Below are 14,438 nucleotides of genomic sequence, written 5' to 3'. Positions count from 1 at the left end.
AATTATTATTTAGAAAAAATGAAAGTAGTTGTATTGCTAGTTTTCAAAATAATTTTATTGTTCAATTTGCACGAGCCTCAATATAGATAAATTCTTCAGCTGTGGCAAAGCACCAATACACAATTTAGAATCAAAAGAATACAATTCAAGATAAGCAAAATATATATTCTCAAAAATTGAGCCTACATTTCAAAACCAATTATAAGATAATTTATAATTTATTTAACCAATGATCTCACAACAAGGTAACATTAACACTATATTAACATAAATCTGTACATGGCAGTCATTCCTTTTTGCTTTGGAACTTCTGCATAAAGTTTTCCTTCCGCTCACTAATGTTCTCCTTAAAGTTGTCTCTGCGCTCTTGGTACATCTCTTTGAGCTGCTCGCGGTTTGGCATCGGCTTGATGTAGCCCAACTTCTTGAGCTTGTTGATGGCAAAGGTGGTGCCTCCGACGGTGACGAAGTACCTGGCCGGGGTGGCCACCTTGTAAAGGGCGTACACAACGGCCAAGTGTCCGGTGCTGGAGTTGTTTTTGATGAACTCGAGGGCCTTGTCCGGCACGTGAAGCGTTTGCAGCAACGAAGGCACGTCGACGCCACTGCGGACGATGTAGTAAAAGCAGCCGACCCACACGGCCGACGTCGCGCAGTGCACCGGCAGCAGGACGTACCAGTACTCTTTGTACATCTGCTTGAACTTTTGAAACAGCGACAGCTTCTTCTCCTCGATGGGCTCATTTGTATTATTTTCTTTGGGCTGGTCGCTCGTCCCGAAGCCTCGGCTTTGGCATCCGATCAAATTTGGAACTTGTCCCAGATGAGTATTTTCTCGCCACCGGAATTGCTGGTTTTGGGTCTGAAAATTAGAGAGATGGGTCAGTGGAGTGGTCAGTCTGTTGGTGCGGAGGAGGCCGTGTTGTTGAACCAAGAGGGTTCGAATCAGCGGTCGACCCGCCGTCCTCGAGATGAGTTTTTGGGCCAGCATGGCCACTTCCTGCCGCCCCCGGTTTGGCTAAGTCCTGCGGTTGAGTGTCCGCATCGGTCTGCAACACAATGTCCGTCAGTCGCAGTTCGATTTGCGCCGAAATCTGCGGTCGAAACTGCTCGATTTAGGGGTCACGTCCGCCAGCCTACGAGTCCATGCTGTGAAAAGGGGGCGTGACCCTCCACCCGCCCACTTTTGCCAGCTGAAGGCTGAAGCAGTGAAAGGAAAACCGTGGGAAGACAGAAGTCCTGCAACATCAACCTCGTCTGGAAATTGAAATTTCTTACAAAATTCATTTAATTATTTGGCGGAGATGGGCAAAACGGCGAAGGTCGTCGTTTGCGGAGCCCGAGGCGTCGGAAAAACTGCAATATTGGAGCAGTTAATTCACGGACATGTCAACCTAAAAACGGTATAAAAAACCATTCCAAAAAGCTTTTGTTTATATGTTTATTTATAATTAGGTTCTTGTATAAAAGACTACAATGTGTATACATTTTTTATCTGATTATTGAAATGATTTGCAGGAATTTTACCCAACCATCGAGGACATTTATCCAGCGTCCGTCACTACAGACAAAGGATCGAAAGAGCTTGTTCGGTTTCTGGACACCGCTGGCCTCGGACTTGGCTATTCCTCCGAGCTTTCAAGGCACTATTTCGGCACCGCCGATGGCTACGTGATTATTTACGACCCGGACGAGACAGAGTCGTTCAACGTTGTCCTCAACATCAAGAAGGACATTGAAAAATACAGAGAGAAAAAAGAGGTACATTGATATGAAAATGCAGTGTGCTTTTTTCGACATCAAAATAAGCCATTTTTTATAAAGCATAGATTTTTTGATAATTTTTTAGTAATTTCATTATTTTTGCCTATGAAATTTGTAATTGTCTGAGAAAAAGCTTATTTAAAACAAATATAAGTATTTTCTTTAAATTTTTTAATTCGTTAATTTTTTTATTCTAATATTGGTATGATTGATCTAAAATTGAGCTTTATTTACAAATATTTTTTGGAGATAAGAAAACTAAATAAAACTTAATTCCAGGTTGCAGTCACTGTTCTTGCAAACCGGAGGAGAGGCGAGCGTGCCTACCCTGTGGATGGCGCACAGGCTGCGCAGTGGGCGTCCCGAGAGAAGGTGCGTCTTCACGAGGTGGACGCCATGGACCGATCGACGCTTTTCGAGCCGTTCACCCAGCTGGCAACAAGACTCAACCCTCCCCAGCAGAAAAGCGCCTTCTCTCAGCTTGGAATCTCCAGAAAGGTCAAGGAGACGGGGTAACGTGTTAAACATTTTCTCCCTTTTCGTGAGCAGTGATTAAAGAAAAAAAATTGAAACAGTGAATTAGAGTCTCCGTAACAGACATTCCTTCGGAAAATGGTGAATATATTTATTTTTATTTAAAAGTGTGATGGAATTAAAATCAGGCACCTATTTATTTACTTGAAAATCAAAAGAAAATTTTATTTGGCACAAAATCCTTTAAAAATAAACAATAAAATTAAGAAATTGTTCAGTCCGTTGCTGTTCTTTGAAAACTCGTATGTTGACTTGAGTATGAAAAAGAAAATACTGGTAACTATCAAAAGTATACCTGGCGCAGGCTCTTCACCATCTGATGGCCTTGGCCAACTTCTTGAGGACGATTTTGGTCCCAAAAACGGCATCCCACAAAGGACTAGTGATGCCGTAGCCTAAATTTTTGCAATTTTATTAAAATGTATAAATAATTCGCAAGAATTTTCTGCTTCCGTACCTGAGTCATGATGTGAAAAGTGGTGCTGGTTGTGATATCGTTTCATGAAGTACAAGTGGGAGGAGGGATCTGGCGCCCCAAAATGCAAGTAGTAGTGGAACAAGTCGTAGAATAAATAACCTGGCGATTAAATTATGATTGAAGAGGAAACGATCATGGAAGTGAGGAAAACAGGTTGAAAAAATTGTTTTTAAAACACATTTCTAAAAGCTATATTTTGAAACAAAAAATTACAAACAAGTAAAAAGCCTATTTTCCTCACTTGCAATGGAAGTTTGTAAATTCAGAAAGTTTTTTTTTTTTAATTAAATAGTAAAAGCTATAGCAACGGACCTAGGGTTATTCCTGCGGCGGTAGAATGCAAAATATTTGCTGGCAAGAGAGCGCTGAAAGTAAAATACAGGACGATTCCCAAGATAGAGGAACCGGCTGGAGGGAAAACCAAACGCGTCCCATCAAATGGAACCTAAATTTAATTTATATAATTTTTTAAAATACATTTTTTTTTTATAATTTTTTATATATTACTTTGTGATGAAGTCCGTGAATGACAAAATGGAATGTGATAAGTCGAGGGCTCTTGCTGGGAGGCTCCATGTGGAAGAGCCACCTGTGCAGGGAATACTCAAGTGCGGTCCACAGCAGCACGCCAAAAATTAATCCGAAAACTGTTGTGCCGTGCGAGAAACCTCCTGGTGAAGAAAAAATTAAAATTAGGCAATTTTAAATTTAAAAACCTGTTTCAATTGCCTGCGTAGTGGACTTTTAGGAAGAGAAAGAAAATGGGGATCCAGAAGATGGGAATGTAGTACCACTTGGCCATGGTCAGTTTTTCCAAAATCGGGTTGCCGAAAAGTATGAGCGGCTTGTCGACGGGCAGGTTGACCCACTTGGAGTAATTCGCCCCCAGGGAGGCCACTTGGTCCAGCATCGGTTTGCTCCAGTCGACTAGATGCTGCGCAAAGTTTAATTAAATTCGTTCCAAACGCGGTGTCAGAAAAGTTGTGTTACCTCTAGGTCGTCTATGCTTTCGGTGGATTGATGAATTTGTGCGCCATTACTGGCTCCGTTGTGGTTTTTATTTTCATCTGTGGCCTGATAAATTCGATAAAAATTATAACAAGAATTTCTATTCAGCGAAATGCACGGTGGCTATTGGAAAGTTATTGAAAGTGAGCCTTCTAATTATATCATTAAAAATGCCAAAAAATGCATCAGTGAAATTTCGGCTTAGGAGTTCACTTTTTGTTGAAAACTTTTTCCGTGCATTTAATTAATTTTATGAAAATAATTATATCAATCCTGGAAACCCCAGGACCATTCAATAGTTAACAAATTTAATATTTTATTTTGACCCAAATTTGATAAAAAAAAAAAAAACTTAATGTGTGGCACGCCACCTTCTTTTTTTATCTCCGCGAGAGTCTCAAAATGTATTATCAACTGAACAAACCTTGGGATCATCACCGACGCGGTATTGGTTCAAAAGATAAGTGGCCGAGAGCGAGTGAACCAGAGATGACTCACTTTCGCCAGCGTCGCGTACGCTCTTCAGCAAGTGAGATATGCTTTTCCCTCTGAAAAGTAAAAAAAAAAAAACAATGAAATGGTGTTTTAAAAATTACAAAATCAGCAACCAAATTTCAAATAGATTTATATTCAGAAATTTAATGGAAATTATAATGAGCGATCTTAAATTTCACTTTCAGTTTTCTGGAGAATAAAATCCGTCTCCTGTTCCCTTCCGAATGCAACCGACAAGCCCCTTGAAATGCTACACTGACTGGAATATTCAGTCATGTGACTCAAAACAACTCCAAAAGGGTCCGAATTAAATATGATCCTCTTTCGAAGATCACGTGTCTTAATATTTTAAGCGTTTGATATCTCATTTTGAACCCTCTCTCAGTAATTAACAGTTCTTTTAAATGGGCAAAAAACACTCTCGTTGTGTTTAGTTAGCTAAGTGAGCAGCCAGTCAATAAAAACTGCCCAGGTGTTTCATGCGAACGTGCATCATGATTTTTTCTCTCTCTCTGGAAGTGCAATTATTGACAATAGAGGTTGTCAATATAAGTGATTATCCTGTGTTCTTGCAATTGCGTTCGTCGCAACCACAAACTCTTCAGCAAATTCATGACAGGAAAATTACTCTGCCATCCATGCATATTTAATGAATATTGGCGACGTGGTTATCTAGCTGCGAAAACCTTCAAATTTGTTGCTCTCACATTGAAGATTGCATACTGAATGTTTAAAGTAATGAAAATTGCTGTTTATTTATTCAGTCCTTGAAAACTTGAAATTATACAAATGCGCATCACAATGAAACAAATAAATATTTAAAATTATTTGAAATTTCTGAATATGCTTAAGTTTGGTACCGGCCATTCTTTTACATTCATATCTGAAGAAAATTATAAAAAATTTCAAATAAACAGCTTTATATTAACTTTTATATTTTATTCTGGAAATTTCTTTTCCCCTTTTTTAGAACAATAAATTAGCTCATTGTTGATTATGTAAGAAGCAATCTTAAAAATTAACATAAATATAATATAAAAAAGAATTTATTAAAAAAAAAAGTATATTTTTTAATTAGAAGATGAATAGGAAATTAGAATTTTTGCAGGATGAGGAGTTTTCCTTTTTACCTGTAGGGTTCGACGTGAGCCAGTCCACCAGGGTGTTGGGCGAGAAAGGGCGCGATGTCGTAGACGCCGCCCTGGTGCGTGACCAGAAAGCGGTCATCAGGGTTGTGTTTGGCACCCCTGCCCATTGTGTAGAGAGCACCACGCGCACGCCGGCCGGTCCTCGGGCTGATCAAAGGGAGACTCACCTGGTCAAGGCGCGACACACACGGCAGTCCCCTCTTTCCGCGCTTATCACAACTGGAGCAGACAAATCACTCAACGACGCATGCGGTGACACTCGCCGCCGGAATCTGCCATCGAAACTTACGTCTTTCGATTGAGTCATAGTTTTGAGTTTCTCAATTGTGTTACGAGATTTTAATTAAGGAGTTTCTAATTTAATTGATAAAAAAAATTATAATTATATTTTCGGCGGGGGGAAAAAAGAATGAAAGTTTTGGCTGATCTCTTTTTCTCTGATGATCTCGTCTTGTGTTCCTGGAAATAAATTATAATTAGTGGAGTTTTCATATTTTAATTTGCAAATTTTGTTGTGCTAATTTTATTAAATTTTTGATTTACTTGGGTACACATGGACGGGCCACGCTTTCAAATATACTGCTTTATTGTGTGCCCTTTATTTTACCAGATAAGATAATTTAGTTCTAATCTCAGCTTATGTAGCACTCTCTCTTATCTTTTTATTTAAAAGTCAGGTATGCAAGATTCAAAATTTTTTATGGCCGGCTGGCAAAACTGGAGAATTGAGATGCAATTATAAAAATTGATTGCATTAAGAAGAAGTTAAATTTTAAATTATTCAAATTTATAAATCTTAAAATTCCACCGGCAAACAGAATTATTTAAAAACCCGTATTTCAAAGAGTAGAAAAAAAAGAATTATGCGGTAAAGCAATTATTTATACTGTGTTACACTCTCTGCGCACTATTCCCAGTTTCTTTGTCGCAAAAGGAAGCGCTTTTATTTATCTTGATTTTTGTCCTCTCAAACGCCTGTTTGCTCTTAGCTCATCCTTCATCCTGCCTCTTTATCTTACAACTCAGCTTTTTCCAAAACAGAAACAACAAATAATCGAACCTATAATGCTGTGATACATGATAGTTGCGTATATATACCATTTTTTTCTTTAGCTAAACCGCACGTCCAATATGGTTTGGAAATATTTTTGCGGTATTTTACAGGTGGCAGAACAAAATTGACTACTAAAAATACAATTCGGTGCACAAAAATAGACTTTCTTTATTGACCGTAGAGAGTTCGTTGCTACTAGCACGTCACGCACCTTGTGTTGTTAAAAAAGGTGATAATTGTTGGAAGTGCGTGGAACTGGAATGCAATGTAAAGGCCCATGCCAATCATTATTATTATTATGCAAATTAAAGTTAAGAAAAATAAGTTTATAATAATTCGTGAACCAATTTGAGATTAATCATTTTAATTCATGGATGAAAAATAAAATAATAAATTTCAATTCATTTATTCTCTCGCAACAAGTCATACAGAAAATAAAATTCACAATTATCATTTATAAATATTTTGTTATTATTTTTTTTTTTAATTTAGCCTTTCCATAATTGTTATAAAGGCAACGGTCTCAAAATTAATCAGCGCGCAGCCAAGGTTAGCTCAATTTTATACTACATTACTGAAAAATGAGGTGTGGTAAAATTTGAATTGGCAGTCCCTCTCCCAGCAACCTGAGGCAAGGTCGCTGGTACTCAAGATGGTTTGCGGTGCGCTCGAGTGTGCTTTTTTCGCAGTCACCGCTTGGCTTCCTTGTAAACGCGTGGTCCCAAATAATGGGCTCTGCTTGGGAGAGACTTTGGCCCGCCACGGCCCAACTTTTCCAACACTCTCTTGGCCTATTCATTCATTACTATCTTTTAAAAATCGCCATTAGCTGGTGAAGAAATCTTTACAAAAATTTGATCGTCCTTTTTACTTAAGATTTTGATTTAATAGGCTGTTTTTCACTGTAACGAACGTGGCCTTAGACAATCTCTTTCTGCACTGGTGGCAGAGAGTCTGCCTATCCTATGGTGATCAACCGCTGCTCCTCTTTACTGCCGGTAAGTTCAGTTAATTATTTTATTATAAGTTGTAACAGTGAGGTTAGCTCAATCAAAAAATGTTGAACGGTATGCAAATAGTACCAATATATAATGAGATAAAATTTCATTTAATAAGTAATTTTTTAAAATAGAACATTTTTTGCAAAAAAAAAAATAATAATAATAATACTGGGAATGAAGAGATCGGGCTCTTCCTTGTAGCAAATAATTGCTTTTTTTTAAACCGAAACAGCTCTACAAGTTTTGGTCACAGTCTGCGGCCCTATTTCATGAGCAAGAATAATACAAAAAATTAGCAAAAACAGGTTGTTACTTGAATTTGCTATAGCTTAAAGATTTGAATTTTTATGTGAAAATGAGGTGTTTTTTCAAATTTTGCTGATTTTTTGTATATTTACCTTGCTCGACCGTGACCAACACTGGTAGAGCCGTTTGGTTTTGATTAAAAACATTTTTTGCCCGATCTCTTCATTCCCATCATCATCTCCTCGAGTGTCAATTTCTTCAAACAAATAATTTTACTATTTTCAAATAAATAATTTTTTTATTTTATTTACATTCAGTTCTCACGCAACACGTCACACAGAAATGGGAAAGTCATATTGGGAGAGAATTATTTGATTTGTAATCATTTATAATTTCTTTTCTTTTCAATTTATAATCATATTCCTACAATTTTTACCAATTTAATTATGATTAAAATTGTTTTTTTTTCTCTTTAAATTAGATTTGTAATCCATTTCAAATTCTATAGAAACTAAAATATCTTTTTTTTTAAGTGTCAGCAATAGCTTCCATTGGATCGTATTGGTTGCTTGGCGGTATTTACATGCTGCTGGACCACACGGGATGGCTTTCCCGATTCAAGGTCCAGCCTGGCACAAATGCGCCTCCAGACCCAAAGAAGCTCCGCAATGTGGTTCTCACGGTGCTCTACAACCAGTTCGTCCTGGCCCTTCCTTACACTGTCTTTGGGTATTACGCCATGCAGATTTTCGGTGGACCCATGTCCATGCAAAGGCTGCTGCGCGTCCCTTCCTTTGAAAGATTGGCCCTCGAACTCGTCTTCCATGACTTCATTTACGAAATCTCATTTTATTCCAGTCACAGGTATATTTTAAGTTTGATTAGTTTAATGAGTGCAACCCCCTTTTTTACTTTACGCAAGGAAATATTTGTCAATACTATATTTTTTGTTTTGTTATTACTTTAAAAAAACTTATCCACCTTGGTTTTTGTTTTTTGCCATTAAAAGATGTAGGTACGCCTTCTAGAATATTTTTTGCAGTGATAAATTTCTGAAAATCATTTCGGCTTCCATATCAGCGGCACGTTTCGTGCGGCCTTCACGACGCAAGCGTTGAGCGGAAAATAATGAGCATGACCGCAGTTTTAATGCATTAGTGAATTCCAAAGCAATTACTTTAGCCATTTCGCATTTCCTTCACATAAAAAAATAATATAAGACCAGCCTCCGTGACATAATGTTTTTTTACCAGAAAAAAGCTCATAATTAAAAAATTAATTGCAGGCTTCTTCACACCAAGTGGTTTTACAAACGATTTCACAAGCAACACCATGAGTGGACGTCTCCTGTGGCCATTGCCGCTGCTTATGCGCACCCTTTTGAGTTCATCGTGGCCAACGCAACACCCGTCACCCTTGGCCCTGTCCTGCTTGGCTCACACCCGTTTTCTCTTTGGCTCTGGATTATATATCTGACCCACCAGACCCTGTTAGCCCACTCCGATTATTTGTTGCCTGGTTTCCACAAAACCGACTTTCACGATTTCCATCACTTGAAGTTCACTCAAAATTATGGCTCAATAGGATTCTTAGATAGACTTTTAAACACCGATGATGTTTTCCAAAAGCAAAAATACCAGGCCAAGAAAATGGCATCAAAATAAAAAGATGCTTTTTATAAATCCTTTGTGAATATTACAAATATTACATTTCTGATAAATTTAATTTAAACTCTTTTGCACCTCTAATCAAGCCATTATCATTAATATTATTGCAGTATTACCAAAGATTTTTATTATTACATTGAAAGGTCAGCCATTGCTGTAAAAGTCAAAAGATAAACCTTCTCTTATCAGCAAATGCTTGGCTGACAGCTTGGTGATTTGACTTTCTTGTTTTTTTTTTCAAATGCAATAATCATGTCCAAAGACAAAAAAGAGCTCACAGGAATTCCAAGTGTGGTAGGCGCCCTGATTTTCACTGCCGTTGGACTTGGCTCCGTTGTTATTCACCTTCTGGCGCTCCGATTCATCGTTGTATGGTAATTATCGAACAAATTTTTTTTGATGGTTGCATTCAATGTTATATTTCTAGGGTACTGAGCTTTGTAGGTGTCGAAAGCGATTTCTGGCAAAACCAATGGCAACAGATTTGTGACAAATATGGCAAGGACGACCAGACAACATTTTTTATTGTTGGTGGGCTCCGATCTTGATTTAAAAAATTTTAAAACTAGATAAAAACTTTTTATCTTCCAGGTACTTTGGTGGTTCAGACCCTGGCGTACTGGGTGTGGGGAAGTTTCTACATAATACTGGACCTGACTGGCTGGGCCTCGAGATACAAAGTACAGCCCGGCACAAACCAGCCTCCTGAAATGGGCAAGTTTATCAAGTCAGTGGCGCAAGTTCTGTTCAACCAGTTTGTGATTGGAGCTCTTCTGGCCTGGATTTCGTACGAGGTGTTTGTCTCGACAGGCGCTGCTTTGAGCCACGAAATGCTCCGAACGATGCCGTCTTACTCGAGGGTCATCGCCGAAGTGCCTTTTCACATTATGGGCCAAGAAATCGGATTTTACTACAGCCACAGGTAATTTCCTCTACTTTTCAAATCAGAATTTGTTTTAAAAGTGATATATTTTTGGCAGACTGTTTCATTACAAGTGGCTTTACAAGCACATCCACAAGAAGCACCATGAGTGGACGGCGCCGATTGCCATCATGGCCGTTTACTGCCACCCCTTGGAACACATTTTCTCCAACTTGGTGCCCGTCGCCCTTGGCTCAATGCTCCTCAGGTCCCACCCTGTCAGCGTCTGGTTCTGGTTTTCTTACGCCATTTTCCAAACCCTGAATGGTCACTCTGGGTACCACTGGCCGTGGTTCCAGTCACAAGAATTTCACGATTACCACCACCTCAAGTTTAATCAGAATTTTGGGTCCATTGGTCTTTTGGACTATCTTCATGGCACGGACACTCAGTGGAGAGAGAGCGTTCAGTTCAAAAGAAACATTTTCCTAGTGGGCTTGAAGTCTGCCAGGGAAGTGGTCCCCGATGAAGTAGCCAAGGCAAAATGATTAATGAGATTGTATTGAAATGCAGATTTTATTTACAATAATAATAATAATGAGTAAAACTTCACTTACCTGTGGTCTAATTAAAAAATTTGAAATTCAAGTTAAATATTATTTGTTTAGGATATAAACCATGGCCAAAAAACATATTTTATTGCTGCATTACAATTGCATCATTGCCAGAAGATACATTATATAATTATTCTTTTGGAGTTTATTTAAAAAGCATTTAGATTAATTTAGCTTTAAATTTGTATATTAAATATGTAGAAACTGTGACTTATTCACATAATTAAAAAGTTTTAATGTAATTATTTAAAAATTATATAATTTTTATTATTTTACTTAAAAAAAATTTTATGAATTTTATTAAATTGTTTTAATTTATGTTATGTTATTTATGTTACTTTAATTTTTTTCAATTATTTTTATATATTCTTAGAAGTAATTAATTTTTCTTTTAATTTTATGGCAAGTAAATAATATTTTGCTAACCATAACCAAATAGAATTATAATAAATCTAAATTTTGTCCCATTAAATTAAACATGGTTATGCGTGTTATGTGCAACATATGGGCCGCCTGGGTATTTCCCACGATTAAAAGGTCATTGTCAAGGATAAAAAGCTTCCTCAGATTCCCTCTCCTTTATACACATGTGCTAAAGTTGTAACGTCTTACAAGGCTACAAGCGAATAAAGCTTTATCAAAACCCCCGCCTAAGCGATCAGGGTTTTTCTCATTTTACTCATGCAAAATGGACCGTTTCTGGCAAAGATTTTGGGAGGCCTCATGTGTCTTATTCAAGCGTTCAAGTCTCCTTTTTCTGCACTACTACTGCCTGAAAATGCTCTTTTGCCGGTAAACAATTATTTTCATTATTTAGTTGTTAATAATTAAATTGCTATTGCTGTCCATAGAATATTTGCGTTTGCAACAGGATCAAGTTTTGAGGAGATGGCATTGCAATGGTGGAGAGAGAAGTGCGCCAATCTTTATAATGACTGGCAACTGAATTACACTGCAGGTATACAATTAATACTGTATAGTTCCAAAATATATTTTTAGTTAAAGAAATTATACCGATTTAATAATATGCAACAAAAATAAGTTAAACGAGCTGCAATTTCGTTTCCAGGTACATTCTTTGTGGTCACAGGCAGCTATTGGGTGCTTGGAGGTTTTTTCATGATTCTGGACCAAACTGGCTGGCTTTCAAGATACAAAATTCGACCTGGCATCAATCAACCCCCTGACGCAAGAGAACTGGGCAAGGTGGTTTGCACGGTTCTTTTCAACCAAATCATCATTGTTTTGCCTTATACAACGATGAGCTACTACGCCATGCAAATACGCGCAGGACCTATGTCACAGGAACGACTTTGTGAGGTGCCCTCTTTTGAGAGGATGGCGCTTGAACTGGTGTTCAATGACATTATATTTGACATTACCTTGTACTCTTCTCACGTGTAAGTGCATATATTTCTACTTTATTAAGAAACGTCTGCCAAAAAATCATAGTTAAATTCAAAGAAATATTTTTTAATTTTAATTTATGGTGTGAACATTAAAATTTTTATTATTTAATAAAATATTCCTCCCTAAATTTGCAGATTGCTGCACACCAAGTGGCTTTACATTACAGATTCATCCACAAGCAACATCACGAATGGAAATCTCCAGTGGCCATCACGGCGGGCTACGCTCATCCCTTTGAATTTCTCTTTCCGACGCTATCCCTTTCAGCATGGGTCCCTTCCTTGTGAGTGCTCATCCCGTCTCACACTGGTTTTGGCTTTATCACGTCACTTGGTATGCTCTTTACGCACACTCAAACTATCGTTTGCCTGGTTTTGACGAGTTTTCTGATTTTCATGAATTTCACCATATCACATTTAACCAAAATTACGGAAACTTTGGTTTCATGGACAGATTTTTTGGCACGGACAGTCAATATAATAAATTGAAAATATTTAGAAAATAAAATAGAAACCTTTATTTTTTCAAAAAAGCACATTTGTATTTTTATATAAATTAATTCAAATTCTGGAATATTTAAAAGTGAGCAAATTTTGTTTAAAAAAGAATATGTACATTTTGCAAACTTGATTTTGAAAATTTAAACTTGTGTATCAGCAATTTTTGAATCTTCCATCTCCTGGACAAGAGCTCTTTCTTTTGCCTGCTGCTCAAGCCTATAAAATTTAAATAAATAATCAAATTTAAATAATATTAATGCAAACGCGGGTCTTAAAAACTTTAAGCACTTACTCAAGAGCCACAATGTGTTTTCTCTTTTCCTCCAAAGCATCATAGTCCACTTCAAAGTCGGTGAAGAAAGTGTCCGGTCGGCAAACGTGGTAGATCCTAATTCCAAAGCCCACCGTAGCAGTCCAAAGCCCGACAAACAGACAGACCCAGAAACAAGGTCCGAAGTGCAGAGGCACTTCAATTCCGTAGACAGTGAGGTGGCCTGCAGGACCTGCTTTGGCTGGGAGGAGGCCCCAGTAAATCACAGGGGCGAGGGTCAGACCCAGCCCCGTCACGCCAAGGCTGAATGCTCCGATGGTCGGAAGAGCCATCAGCAATACCAGAGTGAACTAAAATTATATTTAAAAAAAAAAATTATAGTAAAAATTAAATAGAAATTTTTAAATCGGGACCTTAAAATAATGTTATTAGATACAATTAAAACTATTTATAAACATCCAAATTAAATTTAATGCAGATTTTACTGCTGATATTTATTTTTATGACCAAATCGTGTAATGTATAATTTCTGCTTAAAATTAACAAACCAGCCAGCCGACGATAACTCCAGCAAGCAGCCAGGAGCTGAAGTAACCGGCCCTGCGGAGATGGAATGGCCAAGCAAAGGCCGGTTGCCCAAACATAATTCCGCAGCCGGCCAGTTGCTCTTCCAGCTCAAGAATCTCGTGCGGAAGGCCCGCGGCAAGGCCGTCGTGGAACTGCTTTGACATTCCATCTAACGAGTCAAACTCAAGCCTTTGGTCCCAATAGAGTTCTATGCCGTCGGACAGCATTTCGTGGGCGACACTGAAATTTGTTCCGCTCAAACCCACTCGCACGCCAAGCAAAAGCTAGAAACAATATTTTTTTTAATTCAACTAAAAATATGAAAAGAATTTAATTAAATGAAAAATAAATTAAAAAAGATTGTTTAATATTAAAAATATATTAATTATTAAATATTGAATCTGATATAATTAATTATTTTTAATATAAAACACTAACCTGTCTATTTTGTGAGCGGTCGATACTTTTGAACTCCATGGTGGCCTGCTGCCAATTGGGCATGACCAGACCGTAGGCGGCCACGGTTCCGCAGGCGATGGCCGTGAGACCGACTAGCAGGGTGGGACCCTTTCTGTGCAACGCGGGTAGCAAAAAGACGAGCAGGCCCGCGCCGCCCAACGAGGCGATCACCAGGCCCAGGAAACTAAAGTGCAGGTAGAGAAACTCCGGCAATTGGTGCACCTCCCCGTAATTTGAATAACCACCCCCGAGAGGCGCCAAGCGGAACACGTGATGGAACATTTTTCAGAGCAAAATTAATTATTGACTTCTGTGTGCGGCGTCCACTCTAGCAATGAGACGAAGTTGGAGTTTACGGGG

At 38.1% G+C, this 14,438-nt stretch overlaps 7 protein-coding genes across 7 annotated transcripts in view; 4 read left to right on the top strand and 3 right to left on the bottom strand.

Annotated features, from left to right (window-relative positions):
- The window catches only part of LOC132202613 (uncharacterized), a 310,158-nt gene extending 300,766 nt beyond the window's left edge, over window positions 1-9,392 (top strand). Inside the window, exon 11 of the mRNA XM_059629619.1 lies at window positions 9,114-9,392. Coding sequence (XP_059485602.1) covers window positions 9,114-9,392 — 279 coding nt within the window. The remainder of the gene's footprint in view (window positions 1-9,113) is intronic.
- On the bottom strand, window positions 38-1,167 carry LOC132202478 (protein FAM210A). The gene has a single exon (XM_059629426.1). It carries the CDS (start codon window positions 989-991, stop codon window positions 287-289), a length of 705 nt encoding a protein of 234 aa, XP_059485409.1. The 5' UTR covers window positions 992-1,167; the 3' UTR covers window positions 38-286.
- Window positions 1,194-2,468, top strand: LOC132202481 (NF-kappa-B inhibitor-interacting Ras-like protein). The gene is made up of 3 exons (XM_059629429.1): window positions 1,194-1,403; window positions 1,519-1,761; window positions 2,044-2,468. The coding sequence occupies exons 1-3, from the start codon at window positions 1,305-1,307 to the stop codon at window positions 2,278-2,280; spliced, it is 579 nt and encodes a 192-aa protein (XP_059485412.1). The 5' UTR covers window positions 1,194-1,304; the 3' UTR covers window positions 2,281-2,468.
- LOC132202477 (uncharacterized) lies at window positions 2,434-5,609 on the bottom strand. The gene is made up of 8 exons (XM_059629425.1): window positions 5,410-5,609; window positions 4,209-4,332; window positions 3,767-3,850; window positions 3,506-3,710; window positions 3,284-3,447; window positions 3,089-3,221; window positions 2,756-2,875; window positions 2,434-2,693 (listed from the first exon to the last, which is right to left on the bottom strand). Exons 1-8 carry the CDS (start codon window positions 5,532-5,534, stop codon window positions 2,608-2,610), a joined length of 1,041 nt encoding a protein of 346 aa, XP_059485408.1. The 5' UTR covers window positions 5,535-5,609; the 3' UTR covers window positions 2,434-2,607.
- A 207-nt stretch (window positions 9,393-9,599) lies between the features above and the next one.
- Window positions 9,600-10,920, top strand: LOC132202777 (fatty acid hydroxylase domain-containing protein 2-like). Its single transcript, XM_059629948.1, has 4 exons — window positions 9,600-9,769; window positions 9,823-9,926; window positions 9,987-10,317; window positions 10,376-10,920. Exons 1-4 carry the CDS (start codon window positions 9,648-9,650, stop codon window positions 10,803-10,805), a joined length of 987 nt encoding a protein of 328 aa, XP_059485931.1. The 5' UTR covers window positions 9,600-9,647; the 3' UTR covers window positions 10,806-10,920.
- Window positions 10,921-11,264: 344 nt separating this feature from the next.
- Window positions 11,265-12,811, top strand: LOC132202594 (fatty acid hydroxylase domain-containing protein 2-like). Its single transcript, XM_059629593.1, has 4 exons — window positions 11,265-11,663; window positions 11,723-11,829; window positions 11,941-12,271; window positions 12,416-12,811. Exons 1-4 carry the CDS (start codon window positions 11,560-11,562, stop codon window positions 12,657-12,659), a joined length of 786 nt encoding a protein of 261 aa, XP_059485576.1. The 5' UTR covers window positions 11,265-11,559; the 3' UTR covers window positions 12,660-12,811.
- Window positions 12,775-14,425, bottom strand: LOC132202592 (uncharacterized). The gene is made up of 4 exons (XM_059629591.1): window positions 14,058-14,425; window positions 13,601-13,903; window positions 13,074-13,402; window positions 12,775-12,997 (listed from the first exon to the last, which is right to left on the bottom strand). Exons 1-4 carry the CDS (start codon window positions 14,358-14,360, stop codon window positions 12,922-12,924), a joined length of 1,011 nt encoding a protein of 336 aa, XP_059485574.1. The 5' UTR covers window positions 14,361-14,425; the 3' UTR covers window positions 12,775-12,921.
- Window positions 14,426-14,438: the final 13 nt, after the last annotated feature.

Source organism: Neocloeon triangulifer, unplaced genomic scaffold (genome assembly GCF_031216515.1).
Source record: "Neocloeon triangulifer isolate White Clay Creek 2 clone unplaced genomic scaffold, ASM3121651v1 ptg000015l, whole genome shotgun sequence".
In the NCBI taxonomy this organism is placed as follows: Eukaryota; Metazoa; Arthropoda; class Insecta; order Ephemeroptera; family Baetidae; genus Neocloeon; species Neocloeon triangulifer.
Note: the sequence above shows the minus strand (reverse complement) of the source record. Positions and strands in the feature narration are given on the sequence as shown.

Bases quoted from the DNA above. Each gene is read 5' to 3' on its own strand.
- LOC132202478 (XM_059629426.1), bottom strand. From the start codon at position 991: ATGCTGGCCCAAAAACTCATCTCGAGGACGGCGGGTCGACCGCTGATT.
- LOC132202481 (XM_059629429.1), top strand. From the start codon at position 1,305: ATGGGCAAAACGGCGAAGGTCGTCGTTTGCGGAGCCCGAGGCGTCGGA. The intron at 1,404-1,518 runs GTATAAAAAACC...AATGATTTGCAG, and splicing joins GACATGTCAACCTAAAAACG to GAATTTTACCCAACCATCGA. The intron at 1,762-2,043 runs GTACATTGATAT...ACTTAATTCCAG, and splicing joins AATACAGAGAGAAAAAAGAG to GTTGCAGTCACTGTTCTTGC.
- LOC132202477 (XM_059629425.1), bottom strand. From the start codon at position 5,534: ATGGGCAGGGGTGCCAAACACAACCCTGATGACCGCTTTCTGGTCACG. The intron at 2,876-3,088 runs GTCCGTTGCTAT...TTTAATCGCCAG, and splicing joins CGCCGCAGGAATAACCCTAG to GTTATTTATTCTACGACTTG. The intron at 2,694-2,755 runs GTACGGAAGCAG...GCAAAAATTTAG, and splicing joins CTTTTCACATCATGACTCAG to GCTACGGCATCACTAGTCCT.
- LOC132202777 (XM_059629948.1), top strand. From the start codon at position 9,648: ATGTCCAAAGACAAAAAAGAGCTCACAGGAATTCCAAGTGTGGTAGGC. The intron at 9,770-9,822 runs GTAATTATCGAA...TTATATTTCTAG, and splicing joins CTCCGATTCATCGTTGTATG to GGTACTGAGCTTTGTAGGTG. The intron at 10,318-10,375 runs GTAATTTCCTCT...TATTTTTGGCAG, and splicing joins GGATTTTACTACAGCCACAG to ACTGTTTCATTACAAGTGGC.
- LOC132202594 (XM_059629593.1), top strand. From the start codon at position 11,560: ATGGACCGTTTCTGGCAAAGATTTTGGGAGGCCTCATGTGTCTTATTC. The intron at 11,664-11,722 runs GTAAACAATTAT...TGCTGTCCATAG, and splicing joins CTGAAAATGCTCTTTTGCCG to AATATTTGCGTTTGCAACAG. The intron at 12,272-12,415 runs GTAAGTGCATAT...CTAAATTTGCAG, and splicing joins ACCTTGTACTCTTCTCACGT to ATTGCTGCACACCAAGTGGC.
- LOC132202592 (XM_059629591.1), bottom strand. From the start codon at position 14,360: ATGTTCCATCACGTGTTCCGCTTGGCGCCTCTCGGGGGTGGTTATTCA. The intron at 13,403-13,600 runs GTTTGTTAATTT...ATATAATTTTAG, and splicing joins GAGTTATCGTCGGCTGGCTG to TTCACTCTGGTATTGCTGAT. The intron at 12,998-13,073 runs GTAAGTGCTTAA...TAAATTTTATAG, and splicing joins AAACACATTGTGGCTCTTGA to GCTTGAGCAGCAGGCAAAAG.